Source organism: Erpetoichthys calabaricus, chromosome 18, assembly GCF_900747795.2.
Source record: "Erpetoichthys calabaricus chromosome 18, fErpCal1.3, whole genome shotgun sequence".
Classification (NCBI taxonomy): Eukaryota; Metazoa; Chordata; class Cladistia; order Polypteriformes; family Polypteridae; genus Erpetoichthys; species Erpetoichthys calabaricus.
In genome coordinates, this window is record NC_041411.2 from 13,048,703 (window position 1) to 13,069,150 (window position 20,448).

Genomic DNA, 20,448 nt, shown 5'->3' on the forward strand with positions numbered 1-20,448 from the left:
CTAATGTGTAGTGAGTGTACTGGTGTAGGAATTGCTGCCGGAACATATTGCTTTATGCCTCATGCCAGCAGCCACACCTCATGCATTTCAGAACAGGTCATCCACCTGAAGCTAAGCATATTCGAGCTTGGCCAGTACTTGAATGGAAGAGCAACCAGGAAAAGTTTGGGCTGCTGCTGGAAGAGGTACTGGCAAGGCCAGCAGGGGGCAGTTACCCTGTGGTCTGTGTGTGTGGGTACCAAAAGCCCAGTGGAGTGATGGGGACACTGTGCTGTACAAATGGCATCAGCCTTTGGATGAAACATAAAATCAAGGTCCTGGCTCTCTGTTGTCATTAAAGATCCCTGGGCATCCTTTGTAAAGAATAGGGTGTATCCCGATGTCCTGGCTAAATTGCCCACCATGGCCTAGTCATTTTTCCCCCTAATCATCCCCTGTCTCAAGATGGCTAACTATCTCTCATCCCTTCACCCCCTGACAGTTAATGTGAGGTGAGTGTACTGGTGCAAAATGGCTGCCATCACATCATCCAGGTGGATGCTGCACATTAGCGGTGGATGAAGTGTCTACCACAGACTGAGTAAAGCACTTAGCAAGCAAAGCACTATATTAATGTAAAGAATTATTATTATTATCTAGATAAATTCTGCACAGTGGTGGCATTTGAAGTAGCTCCCCTCTGTCTAAGTGCTAGAAGTTAAGAAAGTATGTAAATGTAGTTATTATTTATTAATAAATAATGAGTGTATTGAATATGTGGGTGTCTTTGTTAAATAAATGAATAAAGGATACATAGTACAAAAACTCATTTTATTATTCACGAATAAATACTTGTTCTTTAAACGAATGGAAACGCAATTCAGTTTTTACTTACTGTGTAACGATATGTAATCGGGGATTTACACTCTCACAAAACATTCAGACGCAAAAGGTAAGGTGTCACCAAAATAACTACCGGTGCACGAGCACTTGTGCTACGCTTTAAAAACCTATTTTTAAACTGCACACTGTCTTGTTTAAGGCTGACCATTTGAATTCCTTAGCTTTAGATTAAATCGTGTCTGCCCCCTAATGGTACTTCGAAATAGTGCAGCCTAGGCGAAATCTCAAAACACTCGATCTTGGTTCGAGTTACAGTACCCAGTGACGAACTGGTGATTTTCTTATAACTGCAGCTAGCCTCGCGTCTGAACGTGGGATAGGAGCTGACTCGTCTTCACCCCTTAATGGATCAGGTAATTTCGGTACACAGATGAACAGAGCCCGTTCTAAGTAAATGTGCCGAACCTACCTCATTGAAGAGTTCGGCATGACAATTGCGCTTCTGATCCAGTGCGCCTAACCCGCTCCCTCCGCCTATAATCCTTTACTATCCCACGAGTTGCCTTTATTTATTGCTGTGATAGCTGAATATCAGCAACGGTGCAACCGTAACTTTTCCCAGTAACACTTTTTTTTTATTCTGTCAAAACCTTTATTAGTTACACCCCCTCCCCCAAGTACTGCCAGACTCCCCTCATGCATAATTCTCAGATACGCCGTTATTAAAGAAACACATGACCCACACCTGGATACTAACAGGTTAAGGTCCCACTTTTTTTTTAACCCGTTCATTTAGTTACAAGTTACCAAGAGTTTAGGTAGGAAAACAATTCTAAAATTAGCTTCGCCTCAGCAAATGTACTTCTCAAACAACTGGCTCTTCAGAAAAATGGATGGATGATTGGGTGACAGAGTACTTGAACCCAACCACGAGGATGCATGTCTTTGTGTCGGATCTAAACCCACATAAATAGGGAAGGTTAAGTCAGGAAGGACATTCAGTGTGAAATTTTGCTACATCAACATGCAGAGAACAGTGCAGATTTCCATACGAGATCGGTCATGGCCCAGGTTAACAATGGCCCCAGTACTGTTAGCCAACAGGGTGCTGGGAGAAATCAGGCTATTGCTGGTCGAAGGAAAAGAAGAAGGGGAAGGCGTGTCCTGAGGCAGGAGGAGAGGAGGAAGGTTGGGAGAGTGGAAGTGTGGGTAGGAACTTTGAATGTTGGCAGTAGGACTGGTAGAGGGACACAGTTAGCCAATATGATGGAGAGAAGGAAGGTTGACATATTGTGTGTGCAACAGACCACATGGAAGGGGAGTAAGGCTAGGTGTAACGGAGATGGGTTCAAATTGTTCTACCATAGTGTGGATGGGAGGATAAATGGGGTAGGCATTATCCTGAAGGAACAGTATGTCAAGAGTGTTTTGGAGGTGAAAAGAGTGTTTACTATGAAGCTGGAAACTTAATTTGTGATGATGAATGTTATTAGTGCATATGCCTCGCAAGTTGGGTGTGCGATGGATGAGAAAGAAACTTTCTGGAGTGAGTTGGATGAAGTGATGGAGAGTGTACCCAAGGGAGAAAGTGGCGATTGAAGTTTATTTCAATGGACATGGTGAAGTGAACAGAGTGGATGAGGAGGTGATGAGTAGGTATGGTGTCAAGGAGAGAAATGCAGAAGGTCAGATAGTAGTAGAGGATTTTGTGAAAAGGATGGACATGGCTGTGGTGAATATGTATTATAACAAGAGGGAGGAACACAGGGTGATGTACAAGAGTGGAGAAAGATGCACACAGGTGGAATATATCATATGCAGGAAGGTCAGTCTAAAGAAGATTGGAGACTGCAAAGTGGTAGGAGGGGAAAGCATAGTTAGGCAGCATAGGATAGTGGTCTGAAGGATGATGTTGAAGAGTAAGAAGAAGAGGAGAGTAAGGGCAGAGCCAAGTATTAAATGGAAAAAGGAAGACTGTAAGGTGGACTTCAGGGGGGAGCTAAGACAGGCACCAGGTGGCAGTGAACAGTTACCAGATAGCTGGGCAACGGCAGCAGAAATGGTAAGGGAGATAGCTAGAAGAGTGCTTGGTGTGACATCTACACAGAGGAAGGAGGACACAGAAACCTGGAGGTGGAATGGGGAAGTGCAGGAGAGAATACAGAGGAAGAGGTTGTCGAAGAAGAAGTGGGATAGTCAGAGAGATGTAGAAAGTAGACAGAAGTACAAGGAGATTAGGTGTAAGGTGAAGAGAGAGGTGGTGAAGGCTAAAGATAAGGCTATGATGAGTTGTATGAGGGGTTGGGCACTAAGGAGGGAGAAATGTTCCTGTACTGATTGGCTAGGCAGAGGGACAGAGCTGGTAAAGATGAACAGCACGTTAGGGTGATAAAGGATGATGATGGAAACATACTCACAATGAGGAGAATGTATGGAGCAGATGGAAAGAGTACTTTGAGAGGCTGATGAATGAACCAAGAGAGAGAGAGAGAAGGCTGGATTAGGAAAGAGACAGTGAACCAGGAAGTGTATTAGGATTAGTAAGGAGGAAGTAATGATAACTATGAAGAGGATGAAGAATGGGAAGGCTGTTGCTCCAGATGACATACCTACTGAAATATGAATGTTTTAAGGAGAGATGAGGTTTTTAAACAGATTGTTTAATGCAATTTTGGAAAATGAGAGGATGCCTGAGGAGTGGAGAAGAAGTGTACTGGTACTGACTTTTAAGAATAAAGAGAATGTGCAAAGCTGTAGTAATGAAAGAGGGATACAATTGATGAGCCACAGCATGAAGTTATGGGAAAGAGGAGTGGAAGCTAGGTTAAGAAGGGAGATAATGATTAGTGAGAAGCAATATGGTTTCATGCTGGGAAAGAGAACTACAGATGCAATGTTTGCTCTGGTGGTGTTGATGGAGAAGTATAGAGAAGGACAGAAGGAGTTGCATTGTGTCTTTGTGGACTTAGAGAAAGCACATGATAGAGTGCATGGAGAGGAGTTGTGGCACTGTATGAGGAAGACAGGTGTGGAAGTATGAAAGAGTGGTACAGGATATGTATGAGGGAAGTGCAACAGTGATGAGGTCTGCGGTAGGAGTAATGGATTCATTCAGGGTAGAGGGATTGCATCAGGGATCAAATCGGAGCCCTTTTTTTATTTGTAATGGTGATGGACAAGTTAAAACAGGAGATTAGACAGGAGTCCACGTGGACTGTGGTGTTTGTGGATGACATTGTGATCTGTAACGAAACTAGGGAGCAGGTTGAGGAACCCTAGAAAGGTGGAGATATGCCCTAAAAGGGAAGAGGAATGAAGATCAGTAGGACCAAGACAGCTCATATGTGTGAGTGATAGGGAGGTCGGGAATGGTGAGGATGCAGGGAGTAGAGTTGATGAAGGTGGAGGAGTTTAAATACTTGGGATCAACAGTACAGAGTAATGGAGATTGTGGAAGAGAGGTGAAGAAGAGAGTGTAGGCAGGGTGGAGTTGGTGGAGAAGAGTGCCAGCAAGAGAGAAAAGGAAGGTCTACAAGACAGTAGTGAGACAAGCTTAGTTATCTGGGTTGGAGATGGTGGTACTGACAAAAAGACCGGAGACAGAGCTGGAGGTGGCAGAGTTAAAGATGTTAAGATTTGCATTGGGTGTGACTAGAGGGACAGGATTAGGAATGAGAACATCAGAGGGTCAGCTCAGGTTGGACAATTTGGAGACAAAGCTAGAGAGGCGAGATTGCCTTGGTTTGAACATATGCAGAGGAGAGTTGCTGGGTAAACTGGGACAAGGATGCTAAGGATAGAACTTCCAGGTAAGAGGAAAAGAGAAAGGCCTAAGAGGAGGGTTATGGATGGGATGAGACAGGACATGCAAGTGGTGGGTGTGAGAGAGCAAGACGCAGAGGACAGGAAGATATGGAAAATGATAATCTGTTGTTTCAACCCCTAAACTGTCCCAGGCAAAAGAAAAGACTGGATGACAGGGCACTTGCAAACTCAAGTTTTTTTTTTTGTTGTTATTTGTGCTTTGGTATGGACTGCTACTTCGGCCGCTGTGTCTGTTATAGCTTTCCATATATTCCGAACATTTTCTGCATTGCGTTTGTACGTTTTCTCAATGCTATTTTGCAGTTTTTCTTAAACTATGGGTCGTAGACACGTTTGTGATGGGTCGGCAAATGAGCAATAAATAATTTTTAGTAAAAATTTCTGAGTTCTTCCAAGTGCCAGTTCTGTGGCGAGTGATACACCGTTCTCAATTTAGTGAACTATTTATTGCGGTATAATATGCAATCTGATATGCAGGCAGTAAACTATGCCATTGCCACATCATGCAGTTCTTTCGTTTCTATGGCACGAAAACAAATATCCACATCAACACCATCCCTCTTACAAGCTGCTAAACAATTAAAAACAAGAAAGGAGCATATAGGAGGTAATGACCGTGGTGCTAGTTTGAAACGTCAAAACGAAAAACAATGGGTGCGGCACAAGGATGTGTCAGTTTTCGGTGTGTTGCGAGCGGTGATTTAATATACAGATAGAGAAAAGGTATGCATATTGACGTGCACTGTCGATTTTTTTTTTTATCTTGATTTACCCTGTCATGTACATAATATATAAATGTCGCATATTTTTTCAAGTTTATCAGTTTGTTGAAATCGAATATGCTGAACAATCTGTGAACTCATTTAAAAGAATGTATTGTTAATTATGAAGCTCTGAGAAAAAAACCATGACATCCTTGCGCCTCACCCGATAATACATAATTTACTTTCTTCTGTTTTACCAACGCTTACATTAAGCAGTAATATACGAAAGGACTCAATTCTTTTTAATTATCTTATTAACAACATGTTTGCATTCCACTGTTCTTTTATTAATATTCATGTGAGAAACGTCCGTGAATGGGATTAAAACCTTTTTGTGTATGTCTGTGGACATTTTTGCCTGTCACCAATAATCCGCTTCCAGTAATCCCAATAATTTCTCTTTTCGGTCCTCAGATTTGAAAGTTTAAGAACTTCTCCTCCAGTGAATTTTCTGTTGGTATAGGTACGACTATAGCGGACGAGTATGCAGGAATGTGTTATATAATAAAAAAAACCACAAGGTTGATTTCAGGGATAAAGTGACAAAAGAGGAAACAAGAATAGGTAAAAAAAAAAAAACATGTAGCACAGGTGTGTCATTGGGGTTGTTGTGGGGGCAGAATGGTCTCAAGTTTTCATTTCAATTACTTTCTTAATTACGGCCTCTAATATAACATACGTCTTGGTTTTATGTCTGACTTTGACATCCCTGCACCCTTTTGCTGCAAACTGAGGTGGCTCCTCTTTCTCTCCTTTTAAAGACCTGAAAAGCCCTTTCATTCTTATCTTCCATGTGCCGTCCTTTCAACTCAAAAAGGTCTTTTGACCAGAAGCAGCCTTTGATCGTAGTACCTGCTTTTATTGTTCTTATGGGGCGGGGTGCGAGAATGACAGGTGTGAGAAACAATTCATATATACGACGAATGGAATTGAACCCTACCAAGACCAGCTAAGTCTCTTACAGGAGATTCCAGTTTGTCCGCTCTCTGTGCTGTGCATTTAAGTCTAGCCTTTCTAACACCATCCACTGTCCAATCCCATTTATGTGTCACCTTTTCAGTGCACTGTATACCATGGTGTAGTTATGATGTCTGTGCTAGCACAGCCACTTTTGTCAGAGGGCAGTAAAGGACTAAAGATTTAAAGCAATAAATTTAAATAGAAGGCAACATGGTTTTGCAGTAGTATAAACCTGGAAGAGAATTTTGCAGCCATTCTTGGTCGATGTGGGATGTGTACATTCGCTTCACGTCTGTGTGGGTCACCAAAGATGTGCAGTTATGTTAACTGCAGATTCCCAGTGTGTGTGGACTGGCATTATTCACCCAGTGTTGCCAGGACAGGCTGCAGCACCCGTGACTCTGACTTGGATTAGACAATTTCCTGTATTTTGTTATTTAAGTAGCATTGCTAAAAAATAATGTTAAAAAAGGAAATACCCAATAAATTAAAAAAAAAAAACAAACGTTTGTTACCTTCCTCAATCATGAGTTCCTGAATGACTCAATTGCAGTATTTCAAAGAAAATCATCAAACCATCAGTGCTAATCTGAAAGTGACTTCATTTCTCGAGAAACACTGGTTTCCGTGCCACACCAGCATATCAGCCATAAACAACCCTATAAAGGACTTCATCGTTCTTTCATGATCTCTTCAGATTTTCTGACTTCTTCTGTACACAGGAGATGAACAAAGAGATCGGCATTCCTTGCTCTTTATCTTGGATATAAGCAGATTGAAACTGGTCAGAGCAGTGCTGGAAAAGTGTGAAGAACCAAATTTAGCAAAGACATTTCAACTAAGTTTTCAGCTATGGATGACTTGTGCCTATTCGACGGCGACACTTTGCTACCCATCCTTCCTCCGATACTCCTCATTGAGTTTATAGTAGGAGGTCTGTGCAATGGGATTGCTCTCTGGATTTTTTGTTTTCGCATTAAGACTTGGAATAGCAGTACCATATTGCTGTTCAACCTGGTGCTGGCCGATTTTCTGCTACTGCTTGCCTTGCCTTTCCGAACCAATTACTACCTGCAGCATAAGAACTGGGTCCTTGGTGATTGGTTTTGCAGGATGAACCTGTTCATGCTGGCAATGAACCGCACTGGGAGCATCTTCTTCTTAACTGCTGTGGCTCTGGACCGTTACTTTAAGGTGGTTCACCCATACAGCCAGCTGAGTGCCCCATCTGTTGCCAAGACTATCTGCACATCCTGCATTCTTTGGCTGATGGCCACCTCCATGACAGCCTATCTCCTAGTGAAACCTAAGCTGTTTCAAAAGAACGACACAGAAGCAGTGATACATTGTGAAAGCTTTGCCATCTCTCTCTCCTTTGACTCACATGGTTTGTGGCATTGGAGCCTGTTTCTGTTGGAGATCTTCCTTCCATTTTGCATTGTGCTGTACTGTACCTGTCATTTTGTTCGAAAACTCCAAAAAAGAGAACTCAACAAGCAAGGTCGCATTCAGAAGGCTATTCGGCTAACTATTGTGGTAATTATAGTCTTCCTCCTGTGCTTCCTGCCAAGTAGTCTTACCAGTATTGTGATTTGGATCAAGAGAGCCTCATACCATAAGGAGTGTCAGAGCTTCAAAGTGTGGGATAACACCTTCTACATCACCATGAGCCTGACATACATGAGCTGTGTGATGGACCCTGTCATCTATTGCTTTTCCAGCACCACATTTCAAGAGCTATATTTCTTCAAGTTATGGAAAACTTTTAAAAAGAAAACAGTTACAGGTGTCACGGATTTAAGAACACGACAATCAGAGGACACAACCATTGCTAGCGAAAGACCTGCTAACCATTTGCTTGTCCAGTAGGGCACAATAGACAGTTTAGTACTATTAAACCATCCTTTTTGAGGATATCTTTCATGTCATCAACTAATGGCTAAGATACATTTAAAGAAGAACTCACATAATTAGGACATCCTCCATTCAGCAAATTGACACGGTAACAAAGCACCTCACGCACAAAGGACAAACATTTCACTCTTAACTGATTACTGAATATAAGCCAAATGACTTTGTGACATCCAACTACTGTAAACATGGAAGTTTATGTCAAACATGTAGTCAACTTTAAGATCAAAGACAAAGTTGCCCCTCGTTACAATGTCTCCATTATCATCAATTAAGACATTTTCTGACCACGTTGCCACCCTTCATCTCAACTCCGAGGCAAGAGTTAAGAGAATCAGAGGATTAAAAAAAAAATCAAATATGCAGCAAGAACCTCTGAAAGTGGAGGCCCACTGCATCATTGTCAAACTGTGGAAAAGACCATGGATTTTATGGTTATTCACACCTAAATGAGCTGTTACCGCTTTGTGTTTTAATTGCCTCTGTAGATCTGCTTATTCTTTTGTATGCATGAAATTTTTTTTTTTTCTTTCTTATGAGTCTTAGTGCTTACTTTGAACGGTACTACACTTACTACAACAGCTAAAAGTCTTCTGTGGTTTGGTTATATTCTATTTTCAGCAAAAAAAATTTTAAAAAGTTGAACTGGCTTTACTGTACTGCTCATCACTTTTAATAGGGCCTCATAATGGAGATCCAATTCATACTGTAGGTCTGTTTGAGTGCTCGGTGAAAATATGGGTAATTATTTCTTTATCATTTTCATATAGTGCTTTTCATGCAGTGGTTAGTGCTGCTACCTCACTAATATGCTTGTGTTCAAATCCACCACTCTGTTGTTGTTTGCATGTTCTCCCTGTGCATATTGGTTGTTTTACAATGTTGCCAAGGCAAACTTATCATATTGATTGGCAATTCCACATTGGCCCTATGTCACAAAACCCTGCAGTGTCTCAAGCTCATGCCTTGTGTCATATACTTCTGGGATAGGCTATAGCCCCCAGGACCCTGAATTGGATTAACCAAGCTTGAGTGTGTGTGTTAGGTTATATTAAGCAAACAATGCATATCTATTCAATAACTGGTTTCACCTTGATTTATTTATATTATGCTACCAGCAAAAAAATATGTATATATTATTTTTATTTATCCTGCACTGTTTTTTTTTAATGTGTAACCGATTCTTCTTTGAATAGGTTTTGCAAAATGGCCCCATTAAATAAGATGCATGTGCAGAGTTTGACATTTTTAAATTTTAAATACAGTTTCAGTATACAGTATTAGCTCAGGCTTTAAAGTGGTGCCGATCATAAACTGTAAAAACAGAATAAAACAGAATTATTTACATGAAAACTACATCCTGAGCAAACACTGTCCTGCTTGTGTCATTTATCTCTTTTGCAGTGCTGCTACATTATATAGCTCATTAAATAAATCCAGAAAGAAACTTTCCCTATTTAGATCTGTACAAAGCTCCATAAATAAGCATGAAGAGATGATAGATGATTTGTGAAATATAGGTTCGCATCAAAAGGACTCTTGCTGCATACTGTGCAATAACAAAGGCTAAGTTTGGATTTTCTTGATTTGTCAGTACCCTGCTAGCTTACTATACATTTTCAAAGCCCAAAGAACCAATTTCACGTGCAAAGAACCTTTCCCAGAATTAAATGGTACTTTATCATGCAATGGTTCTACAAGAAACCATGCAACCCAGTAAAGTCCCATTATTAAGTCTGTATTTTTAAGAGTGTAAAGGGAATCCCTAAACATCACACACATGGTATTCGCTGCTGAAGACAGGTTCAGGAACACACTGGTCATGCACTCACCTATATCCATTTAACTCAAACAAGTCCTAACTTTAATAATACTTTGAAATATGGAAATCATTTTTATCTCAGATTAAATAAATATAAGTACTAGAAAAGAGATCTTAAATCAAAATTACACTGTGTACGATTCTTTCAGCCAGTCAGAAGGACTGACGATAACAATTCAAAGAATTCATATGGCCAGGTTTAACTCCATTACTGAGAATATTAATTTAACTATGGTCCAGATACACTGAATATTCGTTTCCCTCCCTCTTGCAATAACATGTTGCACCATCCTTTAAAACTTCAAAACTCTCCTTCCTGTAATCAAAACAAAAAAGCGGATTTTTATATATACGGTTATTAGGGAGTAATTCCGCTCCGGATTCTTTTCAAATGACAGCCTTAAACTGTATGCTGTTGCCAAGTGGGTGTGAAAGTTAACTGGAAATTCAAATAAAGTGCGACGTGATGCAGTAAAATAGAAGAGCTCAAATAGGAAGATGACAGTTCCTCGGAAAGCTGACGAGTATCAAATTGCAAAGCGCATTCGCTTCTGAATATCACCATCTACCGGTTATTTACAACAAAAAAAAAAAAACTTAACCGGAGTCGGTCTCCGTCATAATGAAAGTAAGTTAACTGGAATGTCAATTTTAAAAGAGGAATTTGATCAAGACAGATTTATGAAAGTAATTCGAAATGTTTCTCAGCACTCCCATACTGCCTTCATCGGATGAAGGGAAGTGGGTTTTAGGATTTAAAGTTTTACTGCAGAAAAATTATTTTACAACAAAAGAAAGTGGAAAACCTGGAAAAAAAATAGACTCACGTATTTAAAATTATGAATTCTTCACACGTCCAAATAACTAGAGGTTTTATAAATTGGATCGTATAGTGAACTGCAGTTGTCGGATAGTGGCACAGTGGTTAAGGGTATTAAGGTGTGATATCAGTTGCAGATCCCTTTTGAAGTCTACCTGCCCGCCTATATATGTGTGTTTTATAACTATAGCCCAGCTGTGTTAAGGGATAGATGTGCTCTGCGACTGACTGATTGGGTCCAATAGAAAGGGTTGTGTACTACATGCCGCTGGGATAGGCGTTGGCTCGCCTTAGCCCCAGTTAGGGTAAAACAAGCTCGTTAGCGGCCCCTCGCTACGCCATTAAAAGCCATGACCGTGCCCCAAAGCTATTTTAATGGACACACAGCACAAAATGCACAGCAAAAAATAGAAAGGTGCTGTTATGACGTCGGGGGCTGAAATGTCTTCTTTCAGAAACTTCGCAGATCGGGGGAGTTGCTTTCTTGTGTGTTATGCCTGATCGGGTTTTCTACGCACTAGTAATTTGTGACGAGACACCGACAATGCCGTTTTCATCAAGTGCTGCGTATTAATTTCTCTAGCTTGTGATTTTCTTTCTTCATCTGGCGCTCAATGTTCTGTATTATTTGGGTAGTCGTTTTCTTCCTCGCAATACCAGTCTCTCACCACCTTATCACGTTCCTCGTCATCTTTATTTTGCCTTTTGTCAATAGCAGATTTGAACAGATTTAGTTTTCTGTCCGTTAGCTTAAAGGAAATAGGTGTGATGGCGCACGTAACTATTTTTCTTTCAATCTTGATTTATTTGCTTCATCAAAGAGACATCTATATGAATACAGTAAATAACCTCTCCCGAAATATATTAATAGATTAAGTCGGGCAAGATGTTTCACTGTTATAAGATGAATTCGAAAATGATTTTTTTCCATCCATCCATCCAACATCCAACCCGCTATAGCCTAACTACAGGGTCACGGGGGTCTACTGGAGCCAATCCCAGCCAACACAGGGCGCAAGGCAGGAAACAAACTCCGGGCAGGGCACCAGCCAACCGCACACACACACTAAAGCACACACTAGGGACAATTTATAATCGCCAATGCACCTAACCTGCTTTTTTATTTATTCAGAAAGTATGTACAGTTTGCATACGAAACCTCTAAAGGTTCTGAGGTTCTGTTTTCTGAGAAACGATCTGGTACCCACTATAAGGACGCACAAGCTGATATTATTTGTGCGCCACGTGTATTCAGATGAGTACCAAATACATTTACATCATTTAGCAGACGCTCTTATCCAGAGCGACTTACAACAGTCCAAATACCATCACGTGCGACTGTCCATTGTTTTCTGTCAACATGATATATTGCTGAACAGTTTGATGTTACCAACATAGTTCACTCCACAGTAATGGATATAAGGATATAAGTATAGGCTATACATTCAAAGCCAGGTCGTTGGATCCGCGAAGCAGCAGTGCTAACCACCAATTTGTGTAGTAAAAGGTAATTAATTACACATTAGCAGCTACTTACTAACTCACAGCCATTTTCTTTTTCGTACAAGTTATGAAAGCAATTCATTTTCCACATTCTGATTGCATGTGAATTTTGCCCAGTGCAGTGCGGGTACACTAATTTAATTATGTGGTAAACTTGGCCTATGGGCTGTGGTATTTAACATGCTCTCTAAAGAGTTAAATCGCATTGGGCCACTTGAATTGTAACCGATTTCTGACAAGATACATGACCTTGTTATAGAATTAGGCGATTTTTGCCCGACTAAACTTAAATATCGCTCAGAGAGATGCACTGGCAAATTTAGCACACTGGGCCATTCATTGCAATGTTCAAAGTGAAGTACGTTGCTTAAAGGGAAAATTAGAGAGTTAAATCGTTATGTGTCCGTTTTTATTACCAGGTTTCTTACAAGGCGGATTCACAAATTAGAATGCAAGTGATAATTACTTAGCACAAAACGTAGGTACGCTATGGAAGTTCACTGGCTAACTTGCTGTGTTATCCTGCTTATGGTGATGCGAAAAATTAATGACATTCTCTCAGTTTCATCGCCAACAGTCGGCCAAATAATATTAATTTTAAAAGTCGGCCAAATAATCTTCTCTTTAAATGAGGCAATGACTGACTGACTGACATATAGCACATTGCGTTTGTCTCCTTAAATAGTATAGTGCCGTGCTGCCCATTTGGGAGTGTGCCAGGTTTGCTATGCTCGCGTTGTGTTGGGCTATTCACGTGCAGTTTCACACAGAAGTTTCTTTTCTAGGTCGTTTACACATCTAATCCATTTTTCTTGATGTCAGCAGTTACAACACTGATATGGCCGGTTTTAAATCCGATGTCAAGCTTTTAAAATTTGACATCGAGCTTTTGAAATGATACCGAGTTTTTAAAATTTGATATCGACTTTTTGAAACTTAATTTAAAAAGAGAGAGCTTAAATTCTAATACATTATGGCAGCCCATTTTAACATTTAATCCATTTTCTTTTTTTATGAAATTTGTTATCAGGCTGATCAAATTTGATATTACACTTTTGAAATGTGATATCACGTTTTTAAAAATCGATCAAGATCCTCAAACTTGATATCAGATTTCAAAAGCACAATACCAAATTTCATAAAAGTAGATATCAAAATTCGTGAGTGTTTAAATGCATACATATTAGCATTTAAGCTCCCATATGAAATTTCAAAAATGCTAAATCAAATTTCAAAAGTGCGATATGAAATTCTAAGACCTTGATACCAACTTTTAAAAGTGTGATATCAAGTTTCAAAAGCTCGATTATCAGATTTTAAAGATTGATATCAAACATTACAATTTTGATATCCATTTTTAACTGAATATCAAATTTCAAAAGCACGATTTTAAATTTTAGAAGTGTGATATCAAATTTCACAAAAATGATATCAAAATGACAAAATATGATGTCCGAATGTAAAATGCCTATATATTAGCCTTTAAGCTACCACATCAAATATCAAAAGTAGGATATCAAGTTTTAAAAACTTGATATCAAATTTCAAAAGCTCGATATTAAATTTTAAAAATGTGTGATATCTAATTTTATAAGCTGATATCAAATTTCTAAGTGCCGATATTAAATTTAAAACTTAATATATCAAATTAAGAAAATTAAATGTAAAAACTGCTTCCCATACTTTTTAAGTGACTGACATGATTCAAGCGTTTACAGTGCCCGTTAAATATCTAAATCCGACTTGTGCTGGGAGATATGGGATCGTGCAAACTACGGCAGGATAAAAAAGGTATATTGTAGCTGCATTTGGACGGCGAAACCTATATGCAATTTCATACAGCAATCTCTCTTGTCGCAAAACTGCAAAATGAAAGTGATTTATTAATTTTGTGCGCCGCTTAAATATTGCAATATAGGCTAATGCGGTCATGAAGGGGGGTGTTTGCCAAATTTGTCAGTAAATTTTACTATTGGGTAAGTAGATAGATAGATATCGTTTCTCATAAACTTTATTGGCACGGATTTCTAAATTTGCATACAGTTACGATCTTTGCACAAGGAAACGCCCCTTTTGACCATGTTCCCGGTGAACCGCACAGTGGGGAAAAAAAGCTTGAAACAGAGTTAAACTTAATTTTCCTTGAGTAAAGAAGCTTTTTTGAGGTTATGGAAGCTGATTTATGGTGGGTTGTTTTCAATAAACTGGTAAATCTATGGGACACCATACACCACAAAAACAGTAAGTCATGCCTCTTAGGAACCCAAGTGGGGTCTTCTGTGATACCAATACACAGACCCAAATGATGTGGAGTGTCGAAACCACTGAAAGGAATCGATGAAATCCTAAAACTACCTTTTAATTTCCTTTTGTTACAACATAAATACCGGTAGTTTTATTCTAATTTATTGCCATCAGTACCTCACACAGAAGCTTACCTGAAAATGTCACACAGACGGAGTGAAAATGAAGTTGAGAATTGTACCAGACACCACACATTTTAAATGTGCAATGATACAGCCGAATAAACACCGTATTGTCTGCTTTGTTAATTTTACGCAATACTAAAGTATAACTAACGCCTTAACGTGTTAGAAGTCCTTCAAAAGAAATTAAATAACGATGTGATCCAGCCTGCCATGAATCCCACGGCTGGTTATTGTCTGTGTGGAATTTTCATGTTCTCTCTGACTGCTTGGGTTTTTCTCACGTATTCTCAAAGACGTGCAGGATTGATTACTTCATGACTGCTCTAAACTGGCTTAAGTGTTTTCTTATACAGCCGAAGTCTTAACATCTACCAAGACACGAAGCGCACATAATGGATGGACAACAGTTTAATAAAATATAACAACACTAATATAAATTAAATGACAGGATAAATGAAGTTAATGGCAGTGTGAATCTTGAATCCACAAAATGATTTTTTCCAACTTTACGTGCCACCTTTTCCGCAAATGCATGTTTATAATGTTCACGTCATTGCAAAGCATATTTGCATTCAAAATAATTAAACGCATTATTTGCATACGAATCTTTGCTGGCGGACGCGTGTTGCCAAGTGTTACATGCTGTTCAGGTCAACTGTAATTGTAAGAATCCTTTTCAAGAGTTTTGCATTTAAAACTAAGTGAACAGGACCAATCGGTCAGTAAAGAAACTTCAGGAGTACTGGACAGTTTGCTGCTGAAAGTCATGACCAGCGCGATGAATGACTGCGCCTTAAGAAACGACTGGCTGCCCTCTGTGCTAAGACCAGTACTTATAATCGAGTTCATCGTCGGACTCCTTGGGAACGGACTGGCCCTTTGGATCTTCTGCTGGCGCATAAAGACCCTGAAGTCAAGCACTGTCTACCTCTTCAACCTTGCAGTGGCGGATTTTCTTCTCATTGTGTGTTTGCCTTTTCGCACCGATTACTATATAAGAGAACGAGACTGGATCTTCGGTGACTTCCCTTGCAGGGTCATGCTGTTTATGGTGTCCCTGAACCGAGCGGGGAGTATTGTGTTTCTTACAGTAGTTGCCGTGGATCGTTATTTCAAGGTTGTACATCCCCATCACATGTTCAACGTACTGTCAAAGAGCTATGCAGTCAAGATTTCACTTCTGCTGTGGGGTCTGACTGGAGCAATGACCGTCTATTTAATGACGGAATCCCACTTAGAAGCGGAAGGAGAACAGAACTCCTCTGCTCAGCACTGTGAAAGTTTCAAGTTAGGCGCAAGAGTTGCCGGGACGTACCTGTGGCACATCACCTTCTTCATTGCAGAATTCATCCTTCCGCTTTGCATCATTTTCTCCTGCACCATGTGCATCTCGAAGGAGCTCAGGAAGCGGGGCATGACTAAAGATCAACGGATCACACGAGCATTGCAAGCAGTGCAAGCTGTTGCTGGAGTATTCATCTTTTGCTTTCTGCCCAGCAGCGTTGGAATTATAGTCGTCATGATCGCTAAGAGTCATGGGAACTGTCAAGCCTACCAACTGGCAGGACAAATATTTTACACGAGCCTGTCTCTAACCTACTTTAACAGCATGTTGGACCCAGTCGTCTATTACTTCTCAAGCCCCACGTTTAGGCAAGCACTCAAGAATGTCACCTCCAAAAAAGAACACAGAAAGCAGCGGGGAGGCAATCGCTCGAAAGAGTCGGATACCAGCAGTGTTTAAAGACATGTCCAGTGTCAAGATGGGAGCGAAAGCTACTAATTGGCAAAATATAATCTAGTGCTTTGAAATCAGGAGTGAGCGCGGCGGAAAACAAAAATGATACATGGTGGGTTTTGCTTTGCTGATACGCTGGTATTCTGTTACACATAAGTCTGTATTATCTTGCAGCCCAATTTATGCAGAGAACAATTAGTCCCCAATCTGGATGGGACACACCAACAGAAGGTGTATCTTTGCCTTTTTTGACAATGCCGACTTGAAACTGATTGTTATGCGGGCAAATAAAAAAATGATATGCAAAAATGTTTTAAACTCACTATACCTGAGAGATGTTATAACGCGTGTTTATTTGTTATGCTAAAATATATAACTTAAAATATGCTAAAATATCAAATAAAATATACCAAATACAAGTCTTAAAATTCATTTACTTGCATATATTACGTAAGGATGGGAAGTTTTAAGACAAAGATAAATACACCTCAAAGGAAACTATACCTTAAATTAGTGAATGTTTAGCTATTATGATAATTATCATTTGTTGAAGGCACACCGACACCAGCATGGGTCTGGATTTGAACGGGAGAACAATTTTATTTTTGTCTTACTTTTGGAAGGTGAGGTTTCTCCTATTTAATATTGACTGTGCTAGAGCAAATAATTAGTTTGACCTTGAACCGTTTTACCTTGTTAACGAGAGAACGAGACTGGATCTTCGGTGACTTCCCTTGCAGGGTCATGCTGTTTATGGAGTCCCTGAACCGAGCGGGGAGTATTGTGTTTCTCACAGTAGTTGCCGTGGATCGTTATCATATAAGTAATATGTTAACCATATTATCTATACAACACCTTTCCCTGGGCAGGAACCAGCCTTGATTGGGATGTCAGTGGTATTTTTGGCTAAATTTATTGACGATGTGCAAAATGTGATACTTCAACCTGCTTACCCTGTTAACTAAACTACTTTATATGACAACTTTCAGAGAGTTGGGACAACTACTGGGCAAAATGACAACTATGTTTGCTTCACTTTGCAAATATCAAGCTTAAATTATGTGACAAGAGAGTAAATGCTGACCACTCCTGTTGTACTTTTATGCATGGGTAATTTTTAATTTACTTTATGCTTTATTTTTCTCTATACAAAGTAGTTAACACCTCATGTCCACGTACCCTGCAAAACCTCTGACTTGGCTAAACATAAGAGTAGTCACAGTGAGTCAGTACAAAGATGTGCATTGTCGTTATGAAGGAGCATCTGTAGCATTTCTTTTCACACATCTATCTGCTGAATCATTTGTTAGCTAAAAGCCCTCAATGATGTAGCAGAGAGGATGAGCAGCATTATTTATAATTGTCATCCATTCGGTATTCATTATCTCCTCCACTGCTTCATTAGGTTGAGAATATGTTATAACAGCTGAGCCTGCCTTCTTAATCAGCTTGTTGATTTGGTCAGCCTCTCTTAAAGCAATGTACCAATCCCACACCACACATTTTTAAAGCTATAATTCAGGTCTGCATTGTAAACGAGAAATGGAAGGGTGCTTTATGAAATTTCTGGGGAGTCACTGTTTCTTAATGATGCATTATTGTATGCACCTTTCCCCTTTACACTGCACACAGGAATAATGCAGGACAGAACAACAAATTGCAATATGAAAAATAACACATGAAAGAGGAAAAAGGTACTACAAAAGCAAACAAATAAATTAACACAATCATACAAAAGCTCATACATGACACCATATAATATAATTCAGTGATAGATTCTAACACTGGAGGTCCTGTTAGGATAGGTTGGAAGCCACTCAACTGTCTCTATGTGCATCAACTAATGCTTCATAGTGTACAAAGTACAAGTTAGTCATGTTATTTAAAAGCTGAAGCAGGGTCTGTTGTTGACAAACCAGTCCCAAACACTGCAGGTATTTGGCAAGGCACGCTGAAGCAACCGTGGAGTGAGGATACCAACAAGACGAATCAATGAAAGCCTAAACCTTTTTTTTTTTTTTTTTTTAAATTTCCCTCAATATGCTAAAATATAAATACTTGTAGTTTCTACTAATTTAGGCCTTCAGTATCTCATACAAAAGCTCACTTGAATAAGTCTCACAGACTGAGAAAAAATGAATTTGAGAATTAAACCATGCTCCATGAGTTTTAAGATACAAGGATAACTGCCCATGATGCTGCCGAATAAACACTTTAGTGTTAAATATAATTAATAAGTCAGATAATCAGCTCTACACTTCACATTAAAATGGTAAAACTACAAGTGCTTCAAAACAAGTATATGTTGTTTTGTGATGGTAGGGTTCTAGAGTACTCCCATTCTCACTTTCAGAATCTTTCTTACATAGTATTCCAAATGTCATATTTAACATCCTGATTCAAATCAAAAACAAACAGGTTTATGCTTTTATTCATGTGTTAAAAATTACTAAGATTTACAATGTACCAAAAACAGAAGCAAGGTAAAATGAGTATAACAAAATAATACCAAATATGACCTGTCATATCATATGCCTAGATTGATATTTGTTTTAGTAAGCTGATAGGCGTCTAATCCAACAGGGTCTTTGTTGGATGAAATGACCAACAGCTCCAGGTCGCTCATCAAGCCTCAGGATAGATAGATTGATAGAATGACTGACACAAAGTTTCTCTATTAGCCTGATTTTATGCTGGTCTTGTGTTTCCTTGATTATCTCCTAGACCAATATAATTTCACTGTGTTGGACCAACTCACCTAACTGAGGCCAATTGTTTGACCTATCCTGTTTAGGCAGAACCTGCCTTTTATCTCTTCATGTCCTTGAAAAATTATAACAACCCAGCTCTCCACTACATTACATTTTACTATCCATTGTACAGGTACGTGTGAGTCAGTGTCCTAGGTTTGAATCCCCATGTTGACTGCATGACGTTTTCTCCCATATTCACAAGGACATGAAGGGTAGATTATTTGATGACTCCGAATAATTGGACCGACTGTGTATGAATGTGTGCCTAAGTGGGCTGACGCTCCTTTCAGTGTTGTTTCCTGCCCTTTGACCAGCACTGGCAGGATTAGGCAAGTTTTAGAATGTTGTGTTAAGATTCTTCCCACTAAATCAATTGGTGTTAATTATAAAATCACCAACTTCAAAAAAAAAACCAAAAACATTATTTAAGTACAAACAAAATAGGAACATATGGAATGAACATCTCTAGGATATACAATAATCCTAATGCCACTATACTCTATACATGTGACAAGTACGGAACATGAAAACAGAGAAATTTAGACAATTTAAAAAACACCAATAGTTGTTGATCAGACAATAATGTTTTAAAAGATTTGTGATTTATGAAAGTTTGCATTATTGTGAGTAAAAAGTACAACATACCCAATTTGTCTGCCTTCTCTGTTCTGTCAGGGGCCAGCATATTGCTAGACAGTTCTTCCAAAAACATTTGCTATCATAAACACAATAATACAACTTAGTAATAACACAAGGATAACAGAATATAGATATATGCACCTAAGAACAAACACAAAATCCAAATTGGGTTGGGAGGGACAGGGGCACCGAGCCACTTGTACATCTTCCTCTTATAAAGGAAGCACAGCCTTACAAATTACATTTCCCCTTTTAATTTTTGTACAGAGAATTAGACAACTTAAGAATTGCCAACCGCTAACAGGAGCAGCCGAAAGAAGAAGAATTGGTATTCCTTTGCCAACATTTAAATGCTAGTCAGTACTGTAAAACAGTTAAAATGTTAGTTCTTAAAAAGAAATTCAGTCTGAAGCTCTTAGGCAACTGGGTCAAAATGTCTAATTTAGGATTACGAAAAAAATT

General features: G+C 39.3%; 2 protein-coding genes across 2 annotated transcripts; both read left to right on the plus strand.

Annotated features, from left to right (window-relative positions):
- The first annotated feature begins 7,151 nt into the window (after positions 1-7,151).
- LOC114669079 (hydroxycarboxylic acid receptor 3-like) lies at positions 7,152-8,926 on the plus strand. Its single transcript, XM_028825204.2, has one exon. The coding sequence runs from the start codon at positions 7,224-7,226 to the stop codon at positions 8,238-8,240; it is 1,017 nt and encodes a 338-aa protein (XP_028681037.1). The 5' UTR covers positions 7,152-7,223; the 3' UTR covers positions 8,241-8,926.
- Positions 8,927-15,634: 6,708 nt separating this feature from the next.
- LOC114669080 (hydroxycarboxylic acid receptor 3-like) lies at positions 15,635-16,892 on the plus strand. Its single transcript, XM_028825205.2, has one exon. The coding sequence runs from the start codon at positions 15,635-15,637 to the stop codon at positions 16,598-16,600; it is 966 nt and encodes a 321-aa protein (XP_028681038.1). The 3' UTR covers positions 16,601-16,892.
- Positions 16,893-20,448: the final 3,556 nt, after the last annotated feature.